The sequence below is a fragment of the Callithrix jacchus genome, chromosome 15 (genome assembly GCF_049354715.1).
Source record: "Callithrix jacchus isolate 240 chromosome 15, calJac240_pri, whole genome shotgun sequence".
Classification (NCBI taxonomy): domain Eukaryota; kingdom Metazoa; phylum Chordata; class Mammalia; order Primates; family Cebidae; genus Callithrix; species Callithrix jacchus.
Window position 1 is genome coordinate 73,284,610 of NC_133516.1, and position 23,703 is coordinate 73,308,312.

General features: G+C 49.5%; 1 protein-coding gene and 1 long non-coding RNA gene across 9 annotated transcripts; both read right to left on the reverse strand.

Moving 5' to 3' along the window:
- Positions 1-2,203: 2,203 nt before the first annotated feature.
- On the reverse strand, positions 2,204-12,640 carry LOC100409439 (nuclear pore membrane glycoprotein 210-like). Of its 8 annotated transcripts, none has more exons than XR_013527546.1 (7): positions 12,536-12,640; positions 10,460-10,540; positions 9,431-9,562; positions 8,007-8,051; positions 3,592-3,799; positions 3,089-3,299; positions 2,204-2,753 (listed from the first exon to the last, which is right to left on the reverse strand). XR_013527546.1 is itself a non-coding variant. In XM_078351798.1 (6 exons), the coding sequence occupies exons 1-6, from the start codon at positions 12,572-12,574 to the stop codon at positions 3,290-3,292; spliced, it is 366 nt and encodes a 121-aa protein (XP_078207924.1). In that variant the 5' UTR covers positions 12,575-12,640; the 3' UTR covers positions 3,157-3,289. The 8 variants fall into 8 exon arrangements, 5 of the variants coding, with proteins under 5 accessions (XP_078207924.1, XP_078207927.1, XP_078207926.1 ...); XR_013527547.1 differs by having other exon boundaries at positions 2,204-2,908; XR_013527548.1 differs by lacking the exon at positions 8,007-8,051 and having other exon boundaries at positions 2,204-2,908.
- On the reverse strand, positions 12,606-15,286 carry LOC128929760 (uncharacterized). The gene is made up of 4 exons (XR_013527549.1): positions 15,160-15,286; positions 13,975-14,104; positions 13,806-13,854; positions 12,606-12,685 (listed from the first exon to the last, which is right to left on the reverse strand). It is a non-coding gene; the product is annotated as an uncharacterized LOC128929760 (long non-coding RNA).
- Between the last annotated feature and the right edge of the window lie 8,417 nt (positions 15,287-23,703).

Consider the following 23,703-nt stretch of genomic DNA (forward strand, 5'->3'; position numbering starts at 1 on the left):
TGGAGTTGTCTATGGCTCAGGCTGTGGACATTTCTTCTACAACCACCTCCTGGCTGACCTAATTAGTATCCTGACTTAAATACCCTCAGTATCCTGATGACTCACGTTTCTCCTGCAGCACAGATTTTCCCCTCAACTCTAGATCGTTTTTACGTCTGCCTTTGTACTTGAAAGCTCCATAGAGATCTAGTCGGTGTTTAAAAGTGGCATACGCAAATCTGAGTCCCCGATCCCACCCAATCCTGTTTTCCCACCAGTATTCTTTATCATAGTCAATGGCAACTTATTCCACTTGTTCAGACCAAACATATGTGGTCCTTTTGTTCCCTCTCATTCTCTAGTCCACATCCAATTGAGCAGCAAATCCAGTGCTCTCTACCTTCAGGTTATATTGAGAATCTGACCACTTTTAGGCCCCTCCTCTGATACTACCTTGGGTCAAGCCAGCACCATCTCTCAGAATTACTGGGACTGGGGTTAATTAGCTAGGTAAGATGAAACATGTTGGATTACAAATAAAGGCAAAATACAGACTTAAAACCAGGAATCCAGACTAAACACTCAAACATGGAGCCCGTCGTGGCCCCAGGGCCCTTGCACTTGACATTCTCTCTGCCTAGAATACTCTGCCCATTGCATTCATTGTTCTCTAAATGCCTTCAGGCGTTTTCAGAAATGTCCTTTCTGACCATGTCTTCCTTCATGGTACATGTCACCACCTGACTGTGTATTACTTCCTTATTTTTTTCCTCTTTCTTTCCCTCTAGGCTATCAACCCATCAGAATGGAGATCTCTGCCTGCTTCTACCCTTGGTGTGCTTTGGTTTCGGGAACAGGCCCAGCCTGCAGTAGGGCCTCAGTGAATGTGCACTGAAGGAGCAGACACTGGAGAGCATAAACACGTGTCAGGTGGTGAGAAAAATTGCTCCTTTACTATTTATTGAACCCTATTACATACTCAGCCATGATCTAGGCTATAGACAAAAGCAGGAATTAGAAAAAAACAAAAAAACCCAGCTGCTGCTTGTTGCTGGTACCGTGCAGGAGAGACAAACTGAGTGTTACCCAGTGTGGTAGCAGAGGGAAGTGCGGCAGAGAGCCAAGCAGGGCTCAGGGAAACCAGGAGAGCAGGATCAGGAGAGCAGAGATGGGGCTGGAGTGGCCTGAGAGAAGGGCAGTGTTAAGACAGGAGTCCTAGGAGGTCTGGGGGCCTAGGTCCTGCAGGCCCTGGGGTTGCTCTGAAGACATTTACACTGGGTGAGGTGGGAGGCCCAGAAGGGGACAGGCCCTAAATGTCATGAAGGGAATAAAGTGGGAATGGCTAGGGACATGTGCACAGGAAGGCTCTCACTGCAGATGGCATAGGCAGAGAAGGCTTCTCTGAGAACGTGACACTCTGCTGAGCCCTGACCTTGGCCATCTTTCTAGCTTCTGTGAACCTGGAGCTTTAAAACCTGCCCTATATGTATACACGGGACTTCATGTTCTGAACAACCTTATGATACGCCAAGTCATGTTGCCTTTGCCCCTTGCCTCCCACATCACCTTCTCCCCTTGAGGAATCTTCCTCCAAAGGGTGCACTTTTTTCTTTTTCTTTTTTGAGAGAGAGAGACAGGGTCTCCTGTCATCCAGACTGGAATGCAATAGTGTGATCAGAGCTTACTGCAGCCTTGAATCCTGGGCTTAAGTGATTTTCCTGCCTCAGCCTCCCAAGTAGCTGGGACTACAGGTGTGTGCTACCATGCGTGGCTAATTTTTTCATTTTCTAGTTTTTGTTGAGGCCGGGTCTCACTATGTTGCCCAAGCTGGTCTTGAGCTCCTGGCCTCCCAAAGTGATGGGATCATAGGTGTGCACCATTCCTATGTTTTCAAATACAAACCAACCATTCCAGTGTCCACACCCCAGACACTTCCCCTGTGGCTGTCACACTGGGACCATTATGCTACTGCCCTCATCACCTCAGCGGCAGGATCCAGACCCCTACGGACTGGAATGATTGGAACTGCACTCTCCTGTCTGATCATCGCCCCTTACTCTTTTTTCCTATAGGCAGCACAGGAAAGGTACTTGCTCTGAGTACCCCTCCCTCTGCCTCCTGACCAATCCTGCTGCTTCCCGTGTGGCCCTGCCTAAATGTGCTGTGCCTTCCTTCTGGGAACTGTGACTATCTTCAGTTTTACTCATCTGATCTGGAGGCCTTATTGTACCTCAGGCTTTTTATTAATACACAAGAATTACAGCAGCCTGGAATGACAAGACATTTTGGATACAAGATAAACAAATTAGAACATATGAACTGTGCACCGTTTTCCAATATTCTGGACAAGTTTATATTTTAATACATGAGTTTTTTCAGGTGATGAGAAGTACTGTGGCTGTTGGTGGGATCTGCAGAAGGCGGAGACTTCACTGTGATGTTGGAGCCCTCTGCCTCAGTTTTCCTGCAGCCCAGGATTTTTATATGAGGCCATGTGTTGTGAATTTTTTGTTCCAAAGATTCCTTGATGTGATCTGCGTGAATTCCATGGACATCATGAGCTCTTTCCTTCTGTGATCCTGGTGATCATTTATTTTTTATTTTTTAACCTTCCCAGCAAGATGCAGTGTGAACCTGGTGATCAAAAAGCAGCTCCCAGTATGGCCTTGGTATCTCCCGCTGGCCCATGTTGATTTACAGATGCCATATAATGTGATGGAGGTGGCCTTTCCCGGGGTTTGCAGGCAGCAATGTGTTGATGAGTTCTTTTCCTTCTGAAGGAAGGAACAACTGTATTTTATATTTGCCACACAGTATTTGTTTCCTCAGCTCCACAAAGGTCTGACATATGGTAAGTTTCTGTGGTGGTGTAAAACATGACTCCAGATTCCACCTCCACCCATCCAACATAGGGCGGTACAATGGGGAGCTGCACAAAAAATGTATGGCTTATAGCCTACTGCAAATGTGGTGCCAAAGACAAAGTCAGCTATTTTATGTTGTAGTTGGCATCTTGTAAATATAAATACATTCTGGGGCACCAGGTTCCCGTGGAAATGTTTATTTTGGTGGCGACACTATAGGGCAGATAGTATTTGCTGAAACTCACCTCAGGCCTGCTTTTGGTGGGGCTGTAGGATGTAGTGAAGTAGCTGCCCCAGCTGGCATGCTACATAACTCAGAGTGCCCACAGTGGTAGTCACAGGGAGGAGCTGGTGGAGGTTGGGTGATTTAGGGCCCTCATTATATCGACTTCGTAGCTATCGACTCCAGAGGCTGAAGGAGCTCTGCTGACCTCTCTAGATGACCTTCACAGCCACCTGGATCCCAATGAGAATGTTATGGGGTAACAGTTCCTTGGCTGCACCTGGGTGCTCAATAACATCACCTGGACTCTGTCGCAACCTCTGACTCTGTATCCTTCTCTCAGTGTGGTGTCATGCTCAGGGGGGCTTTCCCTTCAAGGTGAGAAGATGGCACCCATATCCGCAGCCACCCAACAGAAATAGACCTTCTTTCCCCTGCTACCAACCCTTGCCCTGATTCTCACCACCTGATTGGTCACATGCAGTTTTCCCTCTCCCACCATCTCCTCCCCAGGCCCCATTTCACCTATCCCAGAAAGAAGCAAGGAGCAAACTTCTATCTGAAGACAGGATTTGGGATTCCCCTCAGCTTCATGACTTGCTCCTTGTCCTGGTGCCATCAGTTAGTCAGTAAACAAATGGTCACTGAGCGCTCTCAATATGCCAGGCTGTTACCAGATGTGATCCAGGGATGAGCAGGGCTGATGGATTCCCGTCCTCCACGAGCTGACACTCTAGTAGGAGCGCACAAATTGAAGACCAATTCAGATCAGATTAGTCCAGACGAGGAAAGAGACAGGATGGGATGGAGGGTGTCATGGAGGTATGAAAGGTGGACAGAGAAGGGCCCTGTGAAGAGGCAACATTTACACAGCACAGCTCCTGAGGTGGGAGCCAGCCTGGAGTTCCCAGAGGAGTTGGCAATACCTGGATGGTAAACAGTTTGGGCTTTGTGGGCCATGTGGTCTTTGCCACAACCAGTCAGCTCTGTCATTGTTCAAAAACAGCCCTTGACCACATGGAAATGAATGGGCCTGGATGCGCTCCAATAACAATGGACACTGGAATTACATAGAACTTTCACTTGTGATGAAATAGAGTTCTGTTGATGTTTTCAGCCATCTAAAAGTGTAAAAACTTAGCTCAACAAGGGCCCTGCAAAAGTGGGCAGCAAACCAATATAGCTGATATGATTTGGCTCTGTGTCCCCACCCAAATCTCACCTTGAATTGTAATAATCCTTATGTGTCAAGGGCAGGGCCAGGTGGAGATAACAGAATAATGGGGGCAGTTTCCCCTATGCTGTTCTTGTGGTAGATGAGTCTCACAGGATATCTGATGGTTCTCTAAATGGGAGTTCCCCTGCATAAGCTCTCTGGCGTGCCATCATGTAAGACATGCCTTTGCTTTTTTGCCTTCTGACATGATTGTGAGGCCTCCCCAGCCATGTGGAACTGTGAGTACATTAAACCTCTTTCCTTTATAAATTACTGTCCTGGGTATGTCTTTTTTTTTTTTTTTTTTGAGATGGAGTTTCACTCCCCTTACCCAGGCTGGAGTGTAATGGCATGATCTCGGCTCACCGCAACCTCCGCCTCCTGGGTTCAGGCAATTCTCCTGCCTCAGCCTCTTGAGTAGCTGGGAATACAGGCACGCGCCACCATGCCCAGCTAATTTTTTTTTTTTTTGTACTTTTAGTAGAGACAGGGTTTCACCATGTTGACCAGGATGGTCTCGATCTCTTTACCTCGTGATCCACCCACCTCGGCCTCCCAAAGTGCTGGGATTACAGGCGTGAGCCACCACGCCCGGCCCAGGGTATGTCTTTATTGGCAGCATGAGAACGGACTAATACAGTAAATGTGCTGGTAGAGTGAGGTGCTGCTGTAAAGATACCCAAAAATGTGGAAGCAACTTTGGAACTGGGTAACAGGCAGAGGTTGGAACAGTTTGGAGGGCTCAGAAGAAGATAGGAAAATGTGGGAAAGTTTGGAACTTCCTAGAGACTCGTTGAATGGCTTTGACCAAAATGTGGATGGACAATGATGTCCAGGTTTAGGTGGTCTCAGATGGAGATGACGAACTTGTTGGAAACTGGAATAAGGGTGACTCTTGCTATGTCTTAGCAAAAGGACTGACAGCATTTTGCCCCTGCCCTAGAGATCTGTGGAACTCTGAACTTGAGAGAGATGATTTAGAGCATCTGGCAGAAGAAATTTCTAAGCAGCAAAATGGCCAAGAGGTGACTTGGGTACTGTTAAAAGCATTCAGCTTATGTATTGGAATATGGTTTGGAATTGGAACTTATGTTTATAAGGGAAGCAGACCATAAAAGTTTGGAAAATTTGTAGCCCGATGATGCAGTAGAAAAGAAAAACCCATTTTCTGAGGAGAAATTAAAGCCAGCTGCACAATTGGATAAGTAATGAGAAGCCAAATGTTAATCACCAAGACAGTGGGGAAAATGTCTCCAGGATATGTCAGAGGTCTTCATGGCATCTCCTTCCCACTTTGCCTAGGAGGAAAAATGATTTTGTGGGCCAGATCCAGCACCTTGCTGTGTGCAGCCTAGGGACTTGGTGTCCTGTGTCTCAGCTGCTCCAGCCATGACTAAAAGGGGCCAACATAGAGCTTGAGTTGTGGCTTCAGAGGGTGCAAGCCCCAAGCCTCAGCAGCTTTCAGGTGGTGTTGGTTCTGCAGGTGCACAAAATACAAGAATTGAAGTTTGGGAACCTCTGCCTAGATTTCAGAGGATGTATGACAATGCCTTGATGTCCAGGCAGAGGTGTGCTGCAGGGGTGGAACCCTCACGGAGAACCTCTGCCAGGGCAGTGTGGAAGGGAAATGTGGGGTGGTAGCCCCAGTACAAAGTCTCTGCTTGGGTACTGCCTAGTGAAGCTGTGAGAAGACAGCAATCATCCTCCAGACCCCAGAATCATAGATCCACTGACAGCTTGCACCATGTACCTGGAAAAGCTGCAGACAATGCCAGCCCACGAAAGCAGCCAGGAGGGGGTTGTGCCCTACAAAGCCACAGGGGTAGAGCTGCCCAAGGCCATGGGAACTCACCTCTTGCATCAGCATGACCTGGATGTGAGACATAGAGTCAAAGGAGATCATTTTGGAGCTCAAAGATTTGACTGCCCAGCTGGAGTTCAGACTTGGATGGGGCCTGTAGCCCCTTCGTTTAGGCCAATTTCTCCCATTTGGAGAATGGACTAATCTAGTAGCCTATAGGCTGCAGTTGGCAGATCATTGTCCTCAGAGAACTGGAAAGCAGGCTGGTGAGGGAGCTGAGCAGTGGAGAGAAAAGCAGTCAGATGGGTCAGACAGAGCAGTGGGACCAGGATGGTCTAACATCCTCAGGGATGTTACCAGGGGATTCACCTGTCTGGAGTTGCAGAGCTGGAAGTTACTTGGCAGTGGGCATTGCCCGAGGCAGCTTCCAAAGGAAAGGGCTGTGTCCAAGCACACATCTGGGGCTGCTGCTTCCACAGTTGCCCTGCCTCCCTTGTGCAATCTGAAAGGAAACTTTCCCTCTCGACTTCTGCTATTTCATCAGCAAAATGAAGCCCTGGGGTAAATGCACTTCCACAGCCCAGCTGGGCTCTGGCATACTGTGGTCACCCTTGGCTGTGCGAGTCAGGTTCCAAGACCCCAGTGGATACCTAAAGCTGCAGTTAGTACCAAGCACTATATATACTGTTTTTTTTCCAAATATGCAAACTGTGATAGAGTTTATCAATTAGGCACAGTAAGAGATAGCAACAATAACCAATAATAAAGTAAAATAGGCTGGGCATGGTGGCTCATGCCTGTAATCCCAGGACTTTCAGAGGCTCAGGCAGGAAGATTGCTGGAGCGCAGGAGTTGAAGACCAGCCTGGGCAACACAGTGAGACCTCATGTGTATATTTAAAAAAGAACAATTATAACAATATAGTGCAATAAAATTTGGTGAATATGGTCTCTTTTCTCTCATAGCCACACCAGCAAGATGCCCCTAGGTGGGCTGCCCTCCTTGCCAGCCCTCAGCTTTTCTTGGTCCAGGGGGACAAATAGGGCAGTGGGACCAATAGCTGAGGGCCTACTCTGTGCTGGCCACTAGAAGAGCCCCTGAGCTTGGGCCTAGCATTCACTGTGCCTATAAGATGCATCTCCTTTATCCCTGATGGCAGTGTCCCTGGGCCAGCCATGGAGGGGCCTGGCAGCTGCTCCTGCCCACAGAACTGCCTCAGCTCTGCCGCTCTGCTTTCCTGGCATGGAGCAATTAGGCTCTGGCACATGGCACCACCCTCAGCTATTTACTAGGGACACTTCCATCCACCTGTCACTTGTTCCATGTAGGGCAAGGCCCCAGCATCCCTATGTCATAGCAGGGAGGCTCAGCATGGAGCAGCCTCACCACCCACAGGCAGAGCTGCAGGAAGAGCAGGGATACAGTGTCATGTTACCCATTTCACAGGTGGCAACACTGAGGCTCAAAGCCTAAATGCCTTGCCAGAATGTGGCAGAGAGGGGGTTTGAACCCAGGCTGGTTAGACTTTGCAGCCCAGTGTTCTGTCACTGAACAAGGTGCTTCTCCCAGTAGCCGACCAGAAACTGAACACTGAGCCTGAATCCATTCATTGGTCTGGATAGGCAGCGGGTTTTGGCTCCTGAAACAGCCATGATGTCTTCTCTACAGTGAAGCCCCCCTAGAATCCATTCTGCCCAGATTTCCCCAACTGCTCTCCCTGGGCCAATCCTGTACCTGTAGGTAGCAGGGACAGGCTGGAGACATACCCAGGCTGTGCCCCAGGCAGGAGAAATGCTGAACTCAGTCCTGACCCCATGGCTCTGAACAGGTCTCCTCCCTCTCTGAGGCTGTTTTCCAAATGCAGGCAGTCCCCAGGCCTCTTGAGGTCAGCCCCACTCATGTTGTGACCCTGACCCTCCTCACCTCAGAGACACCAGCAGGTGGCAGCCCCTGCCCCACACGCCTCACCTGAGGATTGGACAGAGCAATATTAGAAATTGCGCAAGAGCACCTCAGCCGCCGTCAGCTGCTCTATGCATGTTTGTTAAATAAACGCAGATGACTACGTTAACAGCCACTCAGACACAGTGAGCTCCAGCCTCTCCCTGCATCAAGGCGCACCCCAGACCCTAAGCTCAGAATTCATTGCTGTTCTTGGCACACATCAAGTGAGTTTCCACCTCCAGGCCTTTACCAGTCCCTCTGCAGGGCCTGCCAGGCAGCCCCTCCCATCCCAAAACATCACTTCTCTGTGAAGCCTTTGGTTGGCCCCAGCTCCCACAGCACCCTACACATGAGGACGTTCACCCCACTGCGATGGGGCACTGTCACCCTGCAGACTGAGAGCTCCTCAGGGCCAGGTCTCCCAGACAAGGTCCCCTCAGTAGGGGTGCACGTGCTCCACCCTGCCTGCATCTCACAAGGTGTATGGGTGCATTTGGAAAACACTGGACCCAGCAAAATGAGCCATGGCTCTCCACAACAGGACGTCCCACAGCCTTCAGTGTATGTAGGTTCCCAGAGAAATGCTGAGTTTTACAGTGTGTCCCCGCAGACTGCTCTGTTTTGAGACATCTGCTAATAAGTCTCACTGCTTGTGTTCCATGGGAGCAATCTGGGGAAGCCTGTTCCCACTGGGTAGGGTAGGGAGGCATCTGTCCTACACTAGATGAGCTCCAGGCAGCCTTTAGGAAACCCCATCCCTGGGCCTGGGCCTCTCCCCTGGCCTCCATCCCCACTGTTCCTGGATCAGACTGGAAGTAACCTTTCAAGCCACCCTCCACTTGGGTCCTGTGTGCCCAAGGCCCACCTGAGTTTGAGCCTGGAGTGGCAGGAGCGGGCGCCCGGTCCCGTTATACCAATGGCTTACTTGGCAACCCTGGGCAAGTCCCTTCCTGTTTCTGGCCTCAGTTAACACAAAAAGGGACTTAGTAGGATCTCCCCAGCACCTTCCAGCTCTGACATCTCAGGAGGAGCCAGGGCCCCTCTCTGGGCCAAGGGAAGGGGAGTTTGTTTGGCCTCTGGGATAAACCAGGAGAAACCGAGGGCTGCAAGGCATAATCTCAGAAAATGGTCAGAAGCTGCAGACTCTGATCTCCCAGGACTTGTGTGACTTCCCTACACTGCCGCTTCTGTTAGGAGAGCTACCTACTCACCCCATCTGCGTGGTTAGCGCTTGGGACAAGGGAATCCCGATGAGCCTCGGGAGAGGGCAGAAAGTGGGAGGGCCTCTATGGGTGTGAAGGCGGGGACTTCCTCTGAGACAATGTGGCGGGAACACTCCCTGCCCCTCGGGGTGCTGGTCTGGGATGGGGTGGGAGGTGGGCTCTGGGCAGGTGGTTACCTACCTCATGGTGCCGCCCTCGGAGGTCCAGGACATCCCTCTTGGTGACAGACCAGTGGCAGGTCAGGCCTGGCACAGCATTGCCAAAGGAGAAAGGGTTCTGGTGGTTGGTGATGCTGGTGACATAGACAGGCATCTAGGAGAAGTCAGGCCTGGTGACTAGCAGGTCCCAGCACTGGGAATGTCCCCAGAAGCTCTGCTGCCTCCGTCAAGCAGTGGGAGATGTACCCAATTCTTCCCCAACCACAGAAGGGCACGGCACGGGTTCGGGAGTTTGGATGAAATACCAAATGAGCAAACCAAAGGCGGGACTGTTTTCCCCACGCGGCCCTCCCTTGCAGCGGGCTGCACCTCCGCATGGCCGAGACTCATTTCTGGAAGGAGTCCCTGAAGCTCTAGGAGGCTGGGGGTTCCCCAGCAGCACAGTTCATGCTGCCCCACACGGCTGGTTCCTCCGGGACCCTCTCTCCTAATTGAGCCGGGGTCCTTGCTCACAAGGCACACGTGGGTGGGGTCCCCGGCTCCTTCAGTCTCTATTTGCTGAGAGTCTGCTGAGGGCACAGGTGGAGGTGAGACAGCAAGAGGTCACAGCAGGTGCTGCGCCAGGCTGCCCAGTCTACTCCCACTGCCGCCACTTCCTAGCTGTGTGGCCCTGGGCACAGGTCTTAAGCTTTCTGTGTGTTCAATTGCTCATCTACGACATGAAGATGTTTCTGACACTAGCCTCCCAGGGCTGCTATGAACACCAAATGGATTAATGTCCAAGACAGCACAGAGTGGACTAAGTGCCACGGTCACTGTGCTCCTGTTAGGCGCCCAGTGCTATTCGAGATCTGGGAAGGTGACAGGCCAGTAGGAAGCAGGCCTTCATCAGGGCATCTCTCTGGGCAGGGGTGGGTGGGAAGCTGACAGTGCTCCCCTAAATACCTCAGCCAGGCAGATGGAGGAGGTGGGGAAATGCTCTAGCTCGAGGACAGGGTTCCAGCAGTGGCTTTTTGGAAACCATGATTCAGAGCCCAGGAGGTCCCCTTACCTGGGTGCCCGTCCTCATCCGTGTGATGGGGGTGCAGATCCTCATGGCCTGTAGCAGCAGCACCTCCACCTGCACGAGGTCCTGGGGAAAGAGCGTGGCACTCAAGTGTGGGGCGCGGGGATGCTGTGCTGGTAGGGGATGTTTCAGGAAGGGACCCCTTGAGGGAAGGAGGGTGTGGCTCACAGTCCATGGTGAGAAGGCCCCTCAGGATGCCCAGCACCGTGCTCCTCTGCCCAGGGAGGCCTGGCTTTGTGGGCAGCTCGCCCCTCATGGGCTGGCCGCTGCTCTCCCATGGCTCCAAGGGTCCCAGCCCAGTTCCCTGAGGCTGCCATCCTGTGTGATCAAGCTGCTCCAGGTCAGCACTGCAGACTTGGGGCCAGGGACTGGTGCCTGTTCTTCCATAGGCCCAGCTACCCTCAAGGGACAGGTCTTCAGACCTCCCAACCTCAAATCCAGACTGCCTGTCTCTGACTGAGTAGGGTACAGGGACAAATGCCAGAGCCCAGTAGAGTCTGATTAGAGCACACCTTATAACCTCTTTCATTTTCAACTCCATACTCCTATTAATCTGGCCAAAGAGTAACTACCCCTTCTGGCTTCTTCCTAGTGCTGCTGACTCACGTTGAACTGAGGCTACCCTTAGGCCCTTTGGCATGTGCTCATGCGGAGCCCACCTTCTGTGCCTTGTGACTTGGGCTAATGCCTGGCACATAGTAGGTGCTTGATAAGCACTCATACCCTCCTTTCACTCATCCTTTTGCTCAGTCTCTTCCTACTAGTCCTGGCCCACCCCACGGCCTTAGGATGCTAATTGTGTGATGAAGATGCCTTTCAGATGCGGCTGGTGGTAGAGCCCCTCCACCTGCCAAGACCATCTGGGCCTTTTCCCAGCACCTTCCCCAACCCACCAGATGAGGGACCAAGTGAGGGAGGGTGCCTAGCAAGGTCAGACCACAAAGACGAGGAATACGCAGCGCCCTCTGCTCCTCTGGCTGAATTTCTAGCCAGCTGCCCTTTCAGCTGACCAGACATTATATAATTTCATTTGCATAAGATGTTCAAAACAGCCAAATCTACACAGACACAAAGTAGATCAGTGGTTGTTCAAACCTGGGTCAAGGTGTGCACACGTGTGCACACACACACACAATAATAAAGAGGTGGCTGGGTGCAGTGGCTCCCGCCTATAATCCCAGCACTTTGGGAGGCTGAAATGGGTGGAACATCCAAGGTCAAGAGTTTAAGATCAGCCTGACCAATACGGAAAAACCTCATCTCTACTAAAAATACAAAAATTAGCCAGGCGTGGTGGCATGTGCCTGTAGTCCTAGCTACTTGGGAGGCTGAAACAGGAGAATTGCTTGAACCTAGGAGGCGGAGGTTGCAGTGAGCTGAGATCATGCCATTGCAGTCCAGCCTGGGCAAAAAGAATGAAATTCCATCTCAAGATAAATAAATAAATAAAAACAAGAGGGAGGTGACAGCTGGAGTGAATGGGTTTCTTTGTGAGGTAATGGAAACACTGTACAAGTGACTTGGTGATGGTAGCCAACTGTGAATGCACTAAAAAGCCCTGAACTATATGCTTCAGGTGTGTGAATTGTATGGTGTGTGAATTACCTTGATACAGCTGTGATTAAAACAACAGAAATCAGCTAGAGGTGCACAGTGACTGCCCTTGGACCTGGCCCGTGAGCTTCAGTTTGCCACAGTCCCCACCACCCTGTTACTCCCCGACACTGCTCCTCGGAGCCAGATCCATTTAGCACAGCACTTCCAGCTGTGTTCCTCACACCCTGCTGCTTCCCCTTAGTCTTTACACCTGTGTGGGCCCAGAGGCAGTTAATTTGGTGACAGTCTATGTGAAGACAGTAGGTGCAAAAAGCCAGAGAAAGGTCCCTGGCTGTGTTTCTGAAAGGAGACTCTGGGACATGGTCACTGCAAAGGTGAACTCCGACTCTGATCTTTCCTGAAGCCAGGAAGTTGTTTCCTACTGCTTCGAGCCTGTGAGGGCTACCTCCATGAACCAGGCAAAGCTGAGAGCAAACCTGGGCATCAGGATGGCGGGAGACTCACCGTCAGCGCTCCTCTAGCCTGTCCACAGGGCTGCACCATCTGAGTCCCCACCACACACCAAGTGCCGAATCAACCCAGGCCTTGCTGGGTCCGGGGAAAGTCTCTGAAGCTGGCCTGATTGCAACACTCCTCAATCACGCGGAACTTCCCCTTTTAATGGAGAAAAGCAGGTCTTGGGCTCAGAGCCACCCAAAGGCCACAGCACAGCTGTGATTTAATGACATACTGGGGTGGGTGTCACTGCCATTGTTGTATCAAACCAATGAGCTTTGGGCTGCCTTGGGTTGATGACCTAGGGAGGGTTTATTATAATCTCAGTAGTTCCCTCTTAAAGTAAGTTCTGTATTCATGATTGTATCATAACCCATCGTGCAGACATGCAGACATGTTTCATAGTGTTTGTTTTTACTTTTTATTCTACACTAACCTATATTTTTGAAAGAACAGAAAGCTTAAGACCATCCAAATACTCTATTTAGAGAGAATGTCTAAAGTACAAATAAAGACGGCATAAAAATAATCAGCCGGCCTCCATAACAACATGGAGAAATAGAAAAAGTGAGAATAAGATCATGGAAAACAGAACACTAAATTCTTCCATGCCACAAGTACAGTTAGGTCAACACTTGCAAGAATAGGGAAAGGGTCAAGAATCAACCTGGGGAAACAGAAAGGTGCAACCTCTTTTAAAAGCCTTTTTCTTTAAGGTTGTTAGAGTGCTGCTTATGTAATAACATTTTAATCTTAATGGAAAGATTGGCTGAAAGGAAACCATTAGGTGACAGTGTGGGTAGTTTGTGGACATTGAATGAAAATCAAAACGGTAGCCTGGGCGCAGAGGGTCACGCCTGGAACACCAACAGTTTGGGAGACCAAGGCTGGCGGATCTCTTGAGCCCAGGAGTTTGAGACCAGCCTGGGCAACATGGCGAGAACTTGTTTCTACAAAAAATTATCCGAGCGTGGTAGCATGCACCTATAGTCCCATCTACTTGAGAGGCTAAGGTGGGAGAATCTCATGAGCCCAGGAGGTCGAGGTTGCAGTGAGCTATGATCCTGCCACTGCACTCTAGCCCAGGCAAAAAAAAAAAAATCACAAAGGTAGCATGGAAATGACTAAAGTAGCAGAAAGAATCAGAGACTCTAAAGGCTTTGCTAGTTATAGCTGATGAGATTAAGTGACAGCTTTTAAAAACAACCAATCTACTAATCACAGAATGGCCTAGGTGAGGAATGAAAACCACCCCGGAGAACCGATGGCCCATGCTCACCAATGGTGCCCTGGCCTCCTGGTAGGCCACCTTGATGTCATCTGTGGCACTGCCATCGAGAAAGAAGTAACCTGAGTGTTTCCTGATGTGGAGCTCCACCTGCAGGAGGAAGACTTAGGGACAGTCAGACTGCATGTTGGAAGGCGGGGCGTCCCCTGGTGGGTCTCACCCACGCAGGAGGTGGCAGGACAAGGGCCGTATCCGGATGCCAAGGTGTTTGTAGGTCACTTCTTCCTAGCGTGAGGTCCTCCACCAGGTCTCCACCAGGATGAGCTCTGTAGAGGCACCAGAGGGTTGCGCTGAAGGGCAAGAGCAAGGCCATCAGATGTAGGAGGCCCTGGGACACCCACGGACCAACCCCAGGCCATCCTCAGACTGCCCCTAACACAAGCAGGCCCAGAAGCCCCAGGGCCAGGCCTTGCTCCCAGACACAAGCCCCGAGGAGCCCCTGGTGCTCCTGAGCCCAGTGGAATCGCCACGGCATCTTTGAGGCCTCCCATCAGCCTCACAAGGTGGAGTTAGTTGCCAGCTCCTCCACTCCAGACCCAGGAGGGGGTTGGCAGCAGTCCTGCTTAGATGCCTCCTCACCCTACCAGGCCCCAGCAGTGGTGACTCACATACATGCCTTGCCCTTCAGGACCTCACAGCAAAAGGCCAGCTTTGGAGTGTGTGGCAGATACTACCCTGGGCAGGACAGGAAGGCTGCCAGTCAGGCCAGGCATTGGGGGAGGGTCCCCTGGAAGAGTGGCCACGGCTGGCTTACAAGAGAACAAGGACAGCCCTCATCACCTAAGGCAGCATTCCACCCAGTGACATCTGTTCCCTGCCTCATGTCACACAGGGGAGCTGCCCAGATCCGAGGCCCCCAGGGAGTCATGTGTTTGAGCACCTCTTCAGGGCCACAGGTGTGCCAGGCACTCAGGGTGCAGCAGCTTCCTCCAGGGAGAGGCACGATAGAAGAGGAAGAGTAGGCTGGGCACAATGGCTCCCGCCTGGAATCCCAGCAATTTGGGAGGGCAAGATGGTAGGATTGCTTGATCCCAGAGGTTCAAGATCAGCCTGGGCAACATGGTGAGACCCTCTCTCTTCAAAAAATTAGCCAGGTATGGTGGCATAAGCCTGTAGTCCCAGCTACTTGGGAGGCTGAGGGGAGGATCACTTGATCCTGGGAGGTGAAGGCTGAAGTGAGCTATGATTGTGCCACTGCACTCCATCCAACCTGGGTGACAGAATGAGACCCTGTCTCGAGATCGATCCAAGATGGCCGACCACTAACAGCTCAGGATTGTAGCTCCCAGTGAAAGCCCAGAGAACGAGACGACGCCACACTTTTAGACAAATTTTCGTCACTCACCGATCAGCTGATTCCCAGTGGAGGAGCCCCACGGGTTGCCAGCGCGATTCTTGTGGCCGCTGCAGCGGTTTTGCCGGCTTCTCGGCGCAGCAGCTCTTCATGCAGAGCCAACGGGACTGCTTCCCCTACTGACCGGAGTTTGGAGCTCCGGGAAATCAGAGCCGCTTGTTGCGGACTCAAGAGGGAAGCCAGACCAGAGATTCCTGGGCAGAAGAGCACCATCAGTCTTACCGCTGCTATTTAGGCTGCCACAGTGGGTTGCTTGGATCCCAACACTGGGAATCAATAAGTCGGACGTCGACTCAGAAAACTAATTCGAAAGGCGGTTCATCTACAATGAAGGGAAAAAAACAGCCTAAGAAGGCCGAGTATACTCAAAATCAGAACCCATCAGCAACAGAACAAGCCCTGATGGAAAAGGACTCATCAGCAACCGAACAAGCCCTGATGGAAAAGGACTCATCAGTAACGGAACAAGCCCTGATGGAAAAGGACTGTGTTCCATTATCTGAAGTAGGCTTTAAAAGGTGGATGATAAGAAACTTCTGGGAGTTAAAGGAACTCGTTCTAACCCAATGTAAAGAAACTAAGAACTTGGAAAAAAGGTTAGATGAAATGTTGAAAAGAATAGACAATATAGAGAGGAATACAAATGAACTTATGGAGTTGAAAAATACAACACGAGAACTTAGTGAAATATGTACAAGCTTAAACAGCCGAATGGATCAAGCAGAAGAAAGGGTATCAGAGGTCGAAGATTAACTTAATGAAACAAAACGACAAGACAAGAATAGAGAAAAAAGGATAAAAAGGAATGAGCAAAGTCTCCAAGCAATCTGGGACTATGTGAAAAGACCTAATATACGCTTGATTGGTGTACCTGAATGTGACGGAGAGAATGAAGTCAAGCTGGAAAATACTCTCCAGGACATTATCCAGGAAAATTTTCCTAATTTAACAAAGCAGGACACTATTCAACCCCAGGCAATACAGAGAACACCACAAAGATATTCCTCAAGAAGACCAACCCCAAGGCACATAATCGTTAGATTCACCAAGATCGAAACGAAGGAGAAAATATTAAGGGCAGCCAGAGAGAAAGATCAAGTTACCCATAAAGGTAAGCCTATTAGGCTTACAGCAGATCTCTCAACGGAAACCCTACAAGCTAGAAGAGAGTGGGGGCCAATATTCAATATACTTAATCAACAGAATTTTCAGCCCAGAATTTCATATCCTGCCAATTTAAGCTTTACATTTGAAGGAAAAATAAAATTTTTTAGGAACAAGCAAGTACTCAGAGATTTTATTACCACCAGGCCTGCTTTACAAGAACTTCTAAAAGAAGCACTATACACAGAAAGGAACAACCAGTATGACCCTTTCTAAAAATACACCAAAAAGTAAAGAGCATTAACATAAAGAAGAATTTTTATCAACAAAAGGACAAAATAGCCAGTTAATATCAAATGGCAGCAACCCTAAATTTAAATCGACCAAATCTCCCAATCAAAAGATACAGACAAAATCTAACGGTATATCCAAAGATATACATAGACTCAAAATAAAGGGTTGGAAAAAAAAAACGTACCAACCAAATGGAGAGCAAAAATAAATAAATAAAAAGCAGGAGTTGCAATTTTCACATTTGACAAAATAGATTTCAAAGCTACAAGGATAAAAGGATTAATGTAATAATAAGAGATCTTAACACCCAGATACATAAGACACATAATGAGATTTAGATTCAACGAGACAGAAAATTGATAACGATATCCGGGACTGGAACTAAGATCCAGAACAAATAAACTCAATAGAGCTCTCCATTTTAAACACACAAAATATACATTATCCACAAAATCTAACGATATATCTAAAGATATACAAAGACTCAAAACAAGGGGATGGAAAAAAACTCACCAACCAAATGGAGAGCAAAAATAAATAAATTAAAAGCAGGAGTTGCAATTCTCACACTTAATAAAATAGATTTCAAAGCTACAAGGATGCAAGGGTAAAAGGATTAATGCAACAATAAGAGATCTTAACACCCAGATACATAAGACACATAATGAGATTTAGATTCAACGAGACAACAAATTGATAACGATATCCAGGACTTGAACTCAGACCCAGAACAAATAAACACAATAGAGGTCTCCATTTTAAACACATAAAATATGCATTAACCACTTTAAACACTCAAAATATTGATCGGCCATTATTGAAACCCATTTTAGGAATGAAGTAATATTCCTTTTTCCCTCTTTTTCTTTTTTTCCCCTTCTTCTTCTCAAAAAAAAAAAAAAAAAAAAAAAAAAAAAAAAAGAATGAGACCCTGTCTCAAAAAAAAGAAAAAGAGCAACAGTGAGTTAATGACAGGAAGGTGTGCAGTGTGGGTAACAAGGACGAGGAGGGAGAACAGCTCTCAGGGGAGCAGAGACCTCAAGGGGAGGAAGCCTGAGTGACTTAGCAATTGGGGATGCCATCAGGACAGAGGGAGGAAGTGCAGAATCCTGGGGGGGACATGTTGGGGTGTTCAGGCACCAGGCAGGAGGCCATGGCACCACCAACTCCCAACTAAGGAATTCCTGGTGCCAGTGAGGACTGAACCATCACAGTCAAGCACAGGTGTGCAGGGCCACCTTCCTCCACGCTGGCTTCCCCAATGTTGCACCCATGCAGCCTTGGCCTCTTCCAAAGCTTGCTGCAAGGAGGCAATAGAAGCGCCTCATCCTGACGTTTAAGGACCCTGGGAATCCAGCCCTCCCCTCCCCTTCCAGCCTGTACCAGCTGCCTCCACCTTATTCAAGACCTAAATTTCCTGGTGGCCATGTCCCACATGAGGTGGCTGTCATCCATGCAGGTCTATTCCTGGGAGCCTTCCCTTCCCCACCTCTATTGAACTTAAGGGGCCCCTATTATCAATAGCAGTGCCTCTGCCTGGGGCCCCAAGGGGCTGGGGTGGGAGAGGGGTGGTCCAGCAGGCTGTGATCCATGTGCCCAGATAATAGCAAGTATGTGTGTATGTGTGCATGTGTGTGCATGTGCGTGTGCATGTGTGTGTGGGGGGGTGCGTGGGGGGGTGGTTCTGCACCGTGACAGCAAGAAAGCACAATGGTTCTGGGATCCAGGGCAGAAGAGGCTCCTCTGTGTCTCGGACTCAGGGATCGATGCTCCCCAGAGTGCCAGATATCTCAGCTGGGACTGAAGGGACAGGAAGGCATCCAGTGCAGGAGAGTAAGGGGGGCACTCCAGGCAGTGGGGAATGCAAGAAACATGACCCAACCAGGCACACTGGGTGGTCGGTAAGACAGGGCCATGGGGAGAAGAGGCTGCCCAGGTGAGCCCTGGTGAACAAGGAGAAGGGCTACCTTCTGAAGGTCTCAGGGCCACCAGAGGTGGCTTTCCCTTGGATCCCTCTGGAAGCCTGGATGGAGGGGCATGGGTGGTGGAGGCACATGAAGAAGGAAAATCCTACAAGAAAAGAAAAATGGGCTGGGTGCGGTGGCTCATGCCTGTAATACCAACACTTTGGGAGGCTGAAGCGGGCAGATCACCGGAGGTCAGGAGTTTGAGACCAGCCTGGCCAACATGGTGAAACCCCATCTCTATGAAAAATACAAAAATTAGCTGGGCATGGTGGCGGGTGTCTGTAATCCTAGCTACTCAGGAGGCTGAGGCAGGAGAATTGCTTCAGCCCAGGAAGCGAGGTTGCAGTGAGCTGAGATTGTGCCATGGCCCTGCAGCCTGGGTAACAACAGCGGGAGACTCCATCTTGAAAAAAAGAAAAAGAAATATTCCTGTTAAGTTTTGAAGGGAAGATGAGGGTTAAAGAAAGATGCACACACAGAAAGAGGGCGCTCAACAGCAAATGCAGGTTTTATGTCCAGCATGAAGCCTAATGCCGGAGCCCACCACTGTATACAGGCTGGGGGTACTTATAGGTATGGGCAGGAGGGGTCTGGGCAGTACAGCTTACTACCCACAGGATATTGATCAGATGTTCCCATGATGAGGCGATTCTGGCCCTTGCTCTGGCGGGATGTTATCATGGTGTTCCCTGGATCTTTGTTCAGCAAGATACGATGGGGATGTTTCTCTAGTTGGGCCTTTGTCTGCCTTGTGGTCACGTGGTTAGGCAGGATGCTTCTCATGGCCTGAACCCCTGTGAAACCTTTCACTTTGACCAAGGTCTGCAAAATAGCAGGGAGCTTACAACATGGTGCGGTTTTGACTAACAATTCCCTCCCTTCTGAATGATCTAGACCAATCATTCAGAGATGAAAGAAAACAGAATTGAATATTTTGAGTGTAGACATTAGGAGATCTTTAAAATCCAAAAGTTACTTCAAATTTTGAAACTACAAATGAAAATGCCATTGAAGTATTGTGCCAGTTTAAATAGCAAGGAAACTAAATATCAATCTCTACAACTCAGCTAGACAAAAAGCACTTTTCTTTTCAAAAAAAAAAAAAAAAAGAGGATGTTTTGGGGCCCCAAAGCAAGAAAATCACTGTGAATGAAATGATCGCCAACCATGACTGGCCCACGCTTTGCTCTGACTTCATGAAGAGCCATTGTTATGGAATCACACCCAGGGCCTATAGAAGGTCTGCTATCCCTGGAAGCCTATTTGGTGACCTGTGGACTCAGACCAGTTTAGCAATTGCAAGTTGTGTATGCATGTACGTGTGTGTGTGTGTGTGTGTGTGGTGGGTTTGTTGTGGAGGGGTTTGTGTGGGGGGTTTGGGTGTGGGAGGGTGGGGTGTGGGGCGGTTGGTGTGTTTTTTCTAGTTAGCATTGTTAGTGAAGTTAGTATATTCTGCATCATTGCTTAGTATTTTGAGTGCAGTCAGAATTATCAGTATTGTTAGCAGAGTCAGTACAGTTAATGTAGTTTTGTAGTTAGTGTAGTGAGAAGGCACCACAGAGCAGGGATCACCTCCAACTCACCTAACCAGTGTTCGGTTTTGAAGGGAAGGTGAAGGTTAAAAACACACAGAGAAGGGCCAGATCAAACAGCAACACAGGTGCATTGCAGACATCCGTGCAAGTGGGGGACCGGCTGAATGCCAGCGCCCACCGCATCTGGGAGTGGGGCAGGGAAGTGCGTCATAGAGGAAGGCTGCTCCTGGCTAGGGCTCCACCCCTGGGCCTGTGCCCACAGAGGTGAGGACAGGTTGTTTCTATTTTCATGCCCAAATGCTGCATTTTCCAAGACCACCCTGGCCTACCACGCCCCCAATCTGTGCCTCTAAAAACCCCAAGATCCTATCAGGCAGAGACACAAGCGGCTGGACATCAAGAGGGACACACCGACAGGCACTGGCAGACGACAGCAGGCCGTTGACAGGTGGAGCAACGCAGAGTTCGGCTGAGGGCGGCTGGAGGAGAGCCAAGCTGCTGGGTGGCCCAACTCCAGAGGAAAACCACCTTCCCACTCCGTTCCCCTGCTGGCCTCCCCGTCCACCTCCCTGAGAGCTACTTCCAGCACTCAATAAAAAACTTTGCACCCATCCTCCAAGCCCACGTGTGAGCTGATTTTTCCGGTATACTAAGGCAAGAACCTGGGATACAGAAAGCCCTCTGTCCATGTCGTAAGGCCTCTGTCCATGTGTTAATTGAGCTGATTAACACAAGCCGCCTGTGGACGGCAAAACTGAAATAGCACGCCCACTGGGGCTTCAGCTGTAAACATTCACCCCTAGACAATGTCATGGGGTCGGGGCCCCACAGCCTACCTGTCTGCATGCTCCCCTAGAGGTTTGAGCAGCGGGACACAGAAGAAGCGAGCCACACCCCTGTCACATGCCCTGTGAGGGGGATAAGGGAACGTTTCCCATTTCAACAGGGAAATACATACAGGTACAGGTGGAAGGGGTCTGGGCCGTATGGCTTGCTGTTCGGCAGTATATGGATAAGATGTTTCCACGATGAGGTGGTTCTAGCCCTTGTTCTGGTGGAATGTGGTGTTCCTTGCACTTTCTCCCAGCAGAATATGATAAGGCAGGATGGTTCTCACGGCCTGAGCCCCCGGGGAATGTTTCACTTTGACCAGGGCTTGCAAAATGGCAGGGGGCTTACAAAATGGTGCAGTTTAGATGAACATTCTTGCCTTCTACTTTAATAAAAAGGAATAGGGGCGTTGATTATCTGGCTGCTTCCTGCTGAGTAGGGGTGCTGTACTCGGTTTGGGTTTCGAAACAGCGGGTGTCCAACTTCAGAGCTGTTTTCCTGGAGGCACTGATACCAGACTTGGCAGAGAAGGATGGTATCAATGTGTTTCTGGGTGGCTGCCTGGACAAGGGAGTCAGCCTTTGGGAGATAAAGTGGGATATGAAGATGAGTATTAGGAGGAAGATTAGGGGCCCTAAGGAAGGGACAACTGGGGCCTGGCACGGTGGCTCATGCCTGTAATCCCAGCACTTTGGGAGGCAGAGGCAGGTGGATCACCTGAGCTCAGGAGTTTGAGATAAGCCTGGCCAACACAGTGAAACTCTGTCTCTACTACTAATACAAAAATTAGCCAGATGTGGTGGCACACGCCTGTAATCCCAGGTACTTGGGAGGCTGAGGCAGGAGAATTGCTTGAACCCAGGAGGGAGAGGTTGCAGTGAGCCAAGATCACGCCACTGGACTTCAGCCTGGGCAACAACAGCAAAACTCCACCTCAAAAAAAAGCGTATAATTCAGGGTTTTTTAGTATATTCATAAAGTTGTGGAATCATTACTACTATCTAATTTCAGAACATTTACATCACCCCAAAAAGAAACCCAGTTCTGGCCAGGCATGGTGTCTCACGCCTGTAAGCCCAGCACTTTGAGAGGCCAAGGTGAGTGGATCACCCGAGGTTGGTGACCAGCCTGACTAACATGGTGAAAACCTGTCTCTACTAAAAATATAAAATTAGCTGGGCTGGGCGTGGTGGCTCAAGCCTGTAATCCCAGCACTTTGGGAGGCCGAGGTGGGTGGATCACGAGGTCAAGAGATCGAGACCATCCTGGTCAAAATGGTGAAACCCTGTCTCTACTGAAGATACAAAAAATTAGCTGGGCATGGTTGACGTGTGCATGTAATCCCAGCTACTCAGGAGGCTGAGGCAGGAGAATTGCCTGAACCCAGGAGGCGGAGGTTGCGGTGAGCCGAGATCGTGCCATTGCACTCCAGCCTGGGTAACCAGAGTGAAACTCCGTCTCAAAAAAAAAAAAAATTATATATATATATAAAATTAGCTGGGTATGGTAGCGTATGACTGTAATCCCTGCTACTCAGGAGGCTGAAGCAGGAAAATTGCTTGAACCCGGGAGGCGGAGGTTGTGGTGAGCCAAGATTGCACCATTGCACTCCAGCGTGGGCGACAAGAGTGAGAGAGAGAGAGAGAGAGAGAGAGCACGAGTTCCCACCAGCAGTCACCCGCTATTCCTCCAATTCCCCATCCCATGGCAACAGTTATTTTCTGTTTCCATGGATTTGCCTATTCCAGACATTCCATAGACATGAAATAATACAATATGGTGTCTTTTTAGACTGGCTTCCTTCACTTAGCATGTTTTCAAAGTCATCTGTGTTGCAGCATGATTTATCATTTTGTTTTTTTTAAGAGACAAGGTCTCACTCTGCCACCCAGGCTGGAGAGCAGTGACACACATAGCTCATTGTGGCCTGAAACTCTTAGGCACAAGTGATCCTCCTGTCCCAGACTCCTGAGTACCTGGGACTACAGGTGCATGTCATTACACCTGCCTCATTTTTATGTTTTTGTAGAGACAATATCTGGCTATGTTGCCCAGGCTGGTCTCAAAATCCTGGTCTCAAAGGATCCTCCCACCTTGGCCTCCCAAAGTGCCAGGATTACAGGCATGTGCTACTGTGCCCAGCATGATTCATTCATCTTTGACTAAATAATATTCTACTATATAGATAAAGCACATTTTGAAATCCATATATCAATTGATAAACATTAGATTGTTTCTTATTGACTACTGCTGTGAGTTTTGATGTCCGAGTTTTTGTATGAGCATATGTTTTCCATTCTCCTGAGCATATATCTAGAAGAATTGCTGACTCATACATTAACTCTATGTTTGACTTATTTTATTTTTTTCTTTCTTTTTGAGATGGGGTCTTGACTGTTACCCAAGCTGGAATGCAGTGGCACAGTCACTGCTGACTGTAGCCTTGACCTCTGGAGCTCCAATGACGCCCCCATCTCTCTGTGTAGCTGTGTGCTTCAGGCAAGTTACTTCACCCCTCTTTCCAACTTTGAGACTTCAGAGAAGAGTTTTGCTTTTTTTTTGAGACGGAGTTTCGCTCTTGTTACCCAGTCTGGAGTGCAATGGCGCGATCTCAGCTCACTGCAACCTCCGCCTCCTGGGTTCAGGCAATTCTCCTGCCTCAGCCTCCTGAGTAGCTGGGATTACAGGCATGCACCACCATGCCCAGCTAATTTTTTGTATTTTTAGTAGAGACGGGGTTTCACCACGTTGACCAGGATGGTCTTGATCTCTTGACCCACCCGCCTCGGCCTCCCAAAATGCTG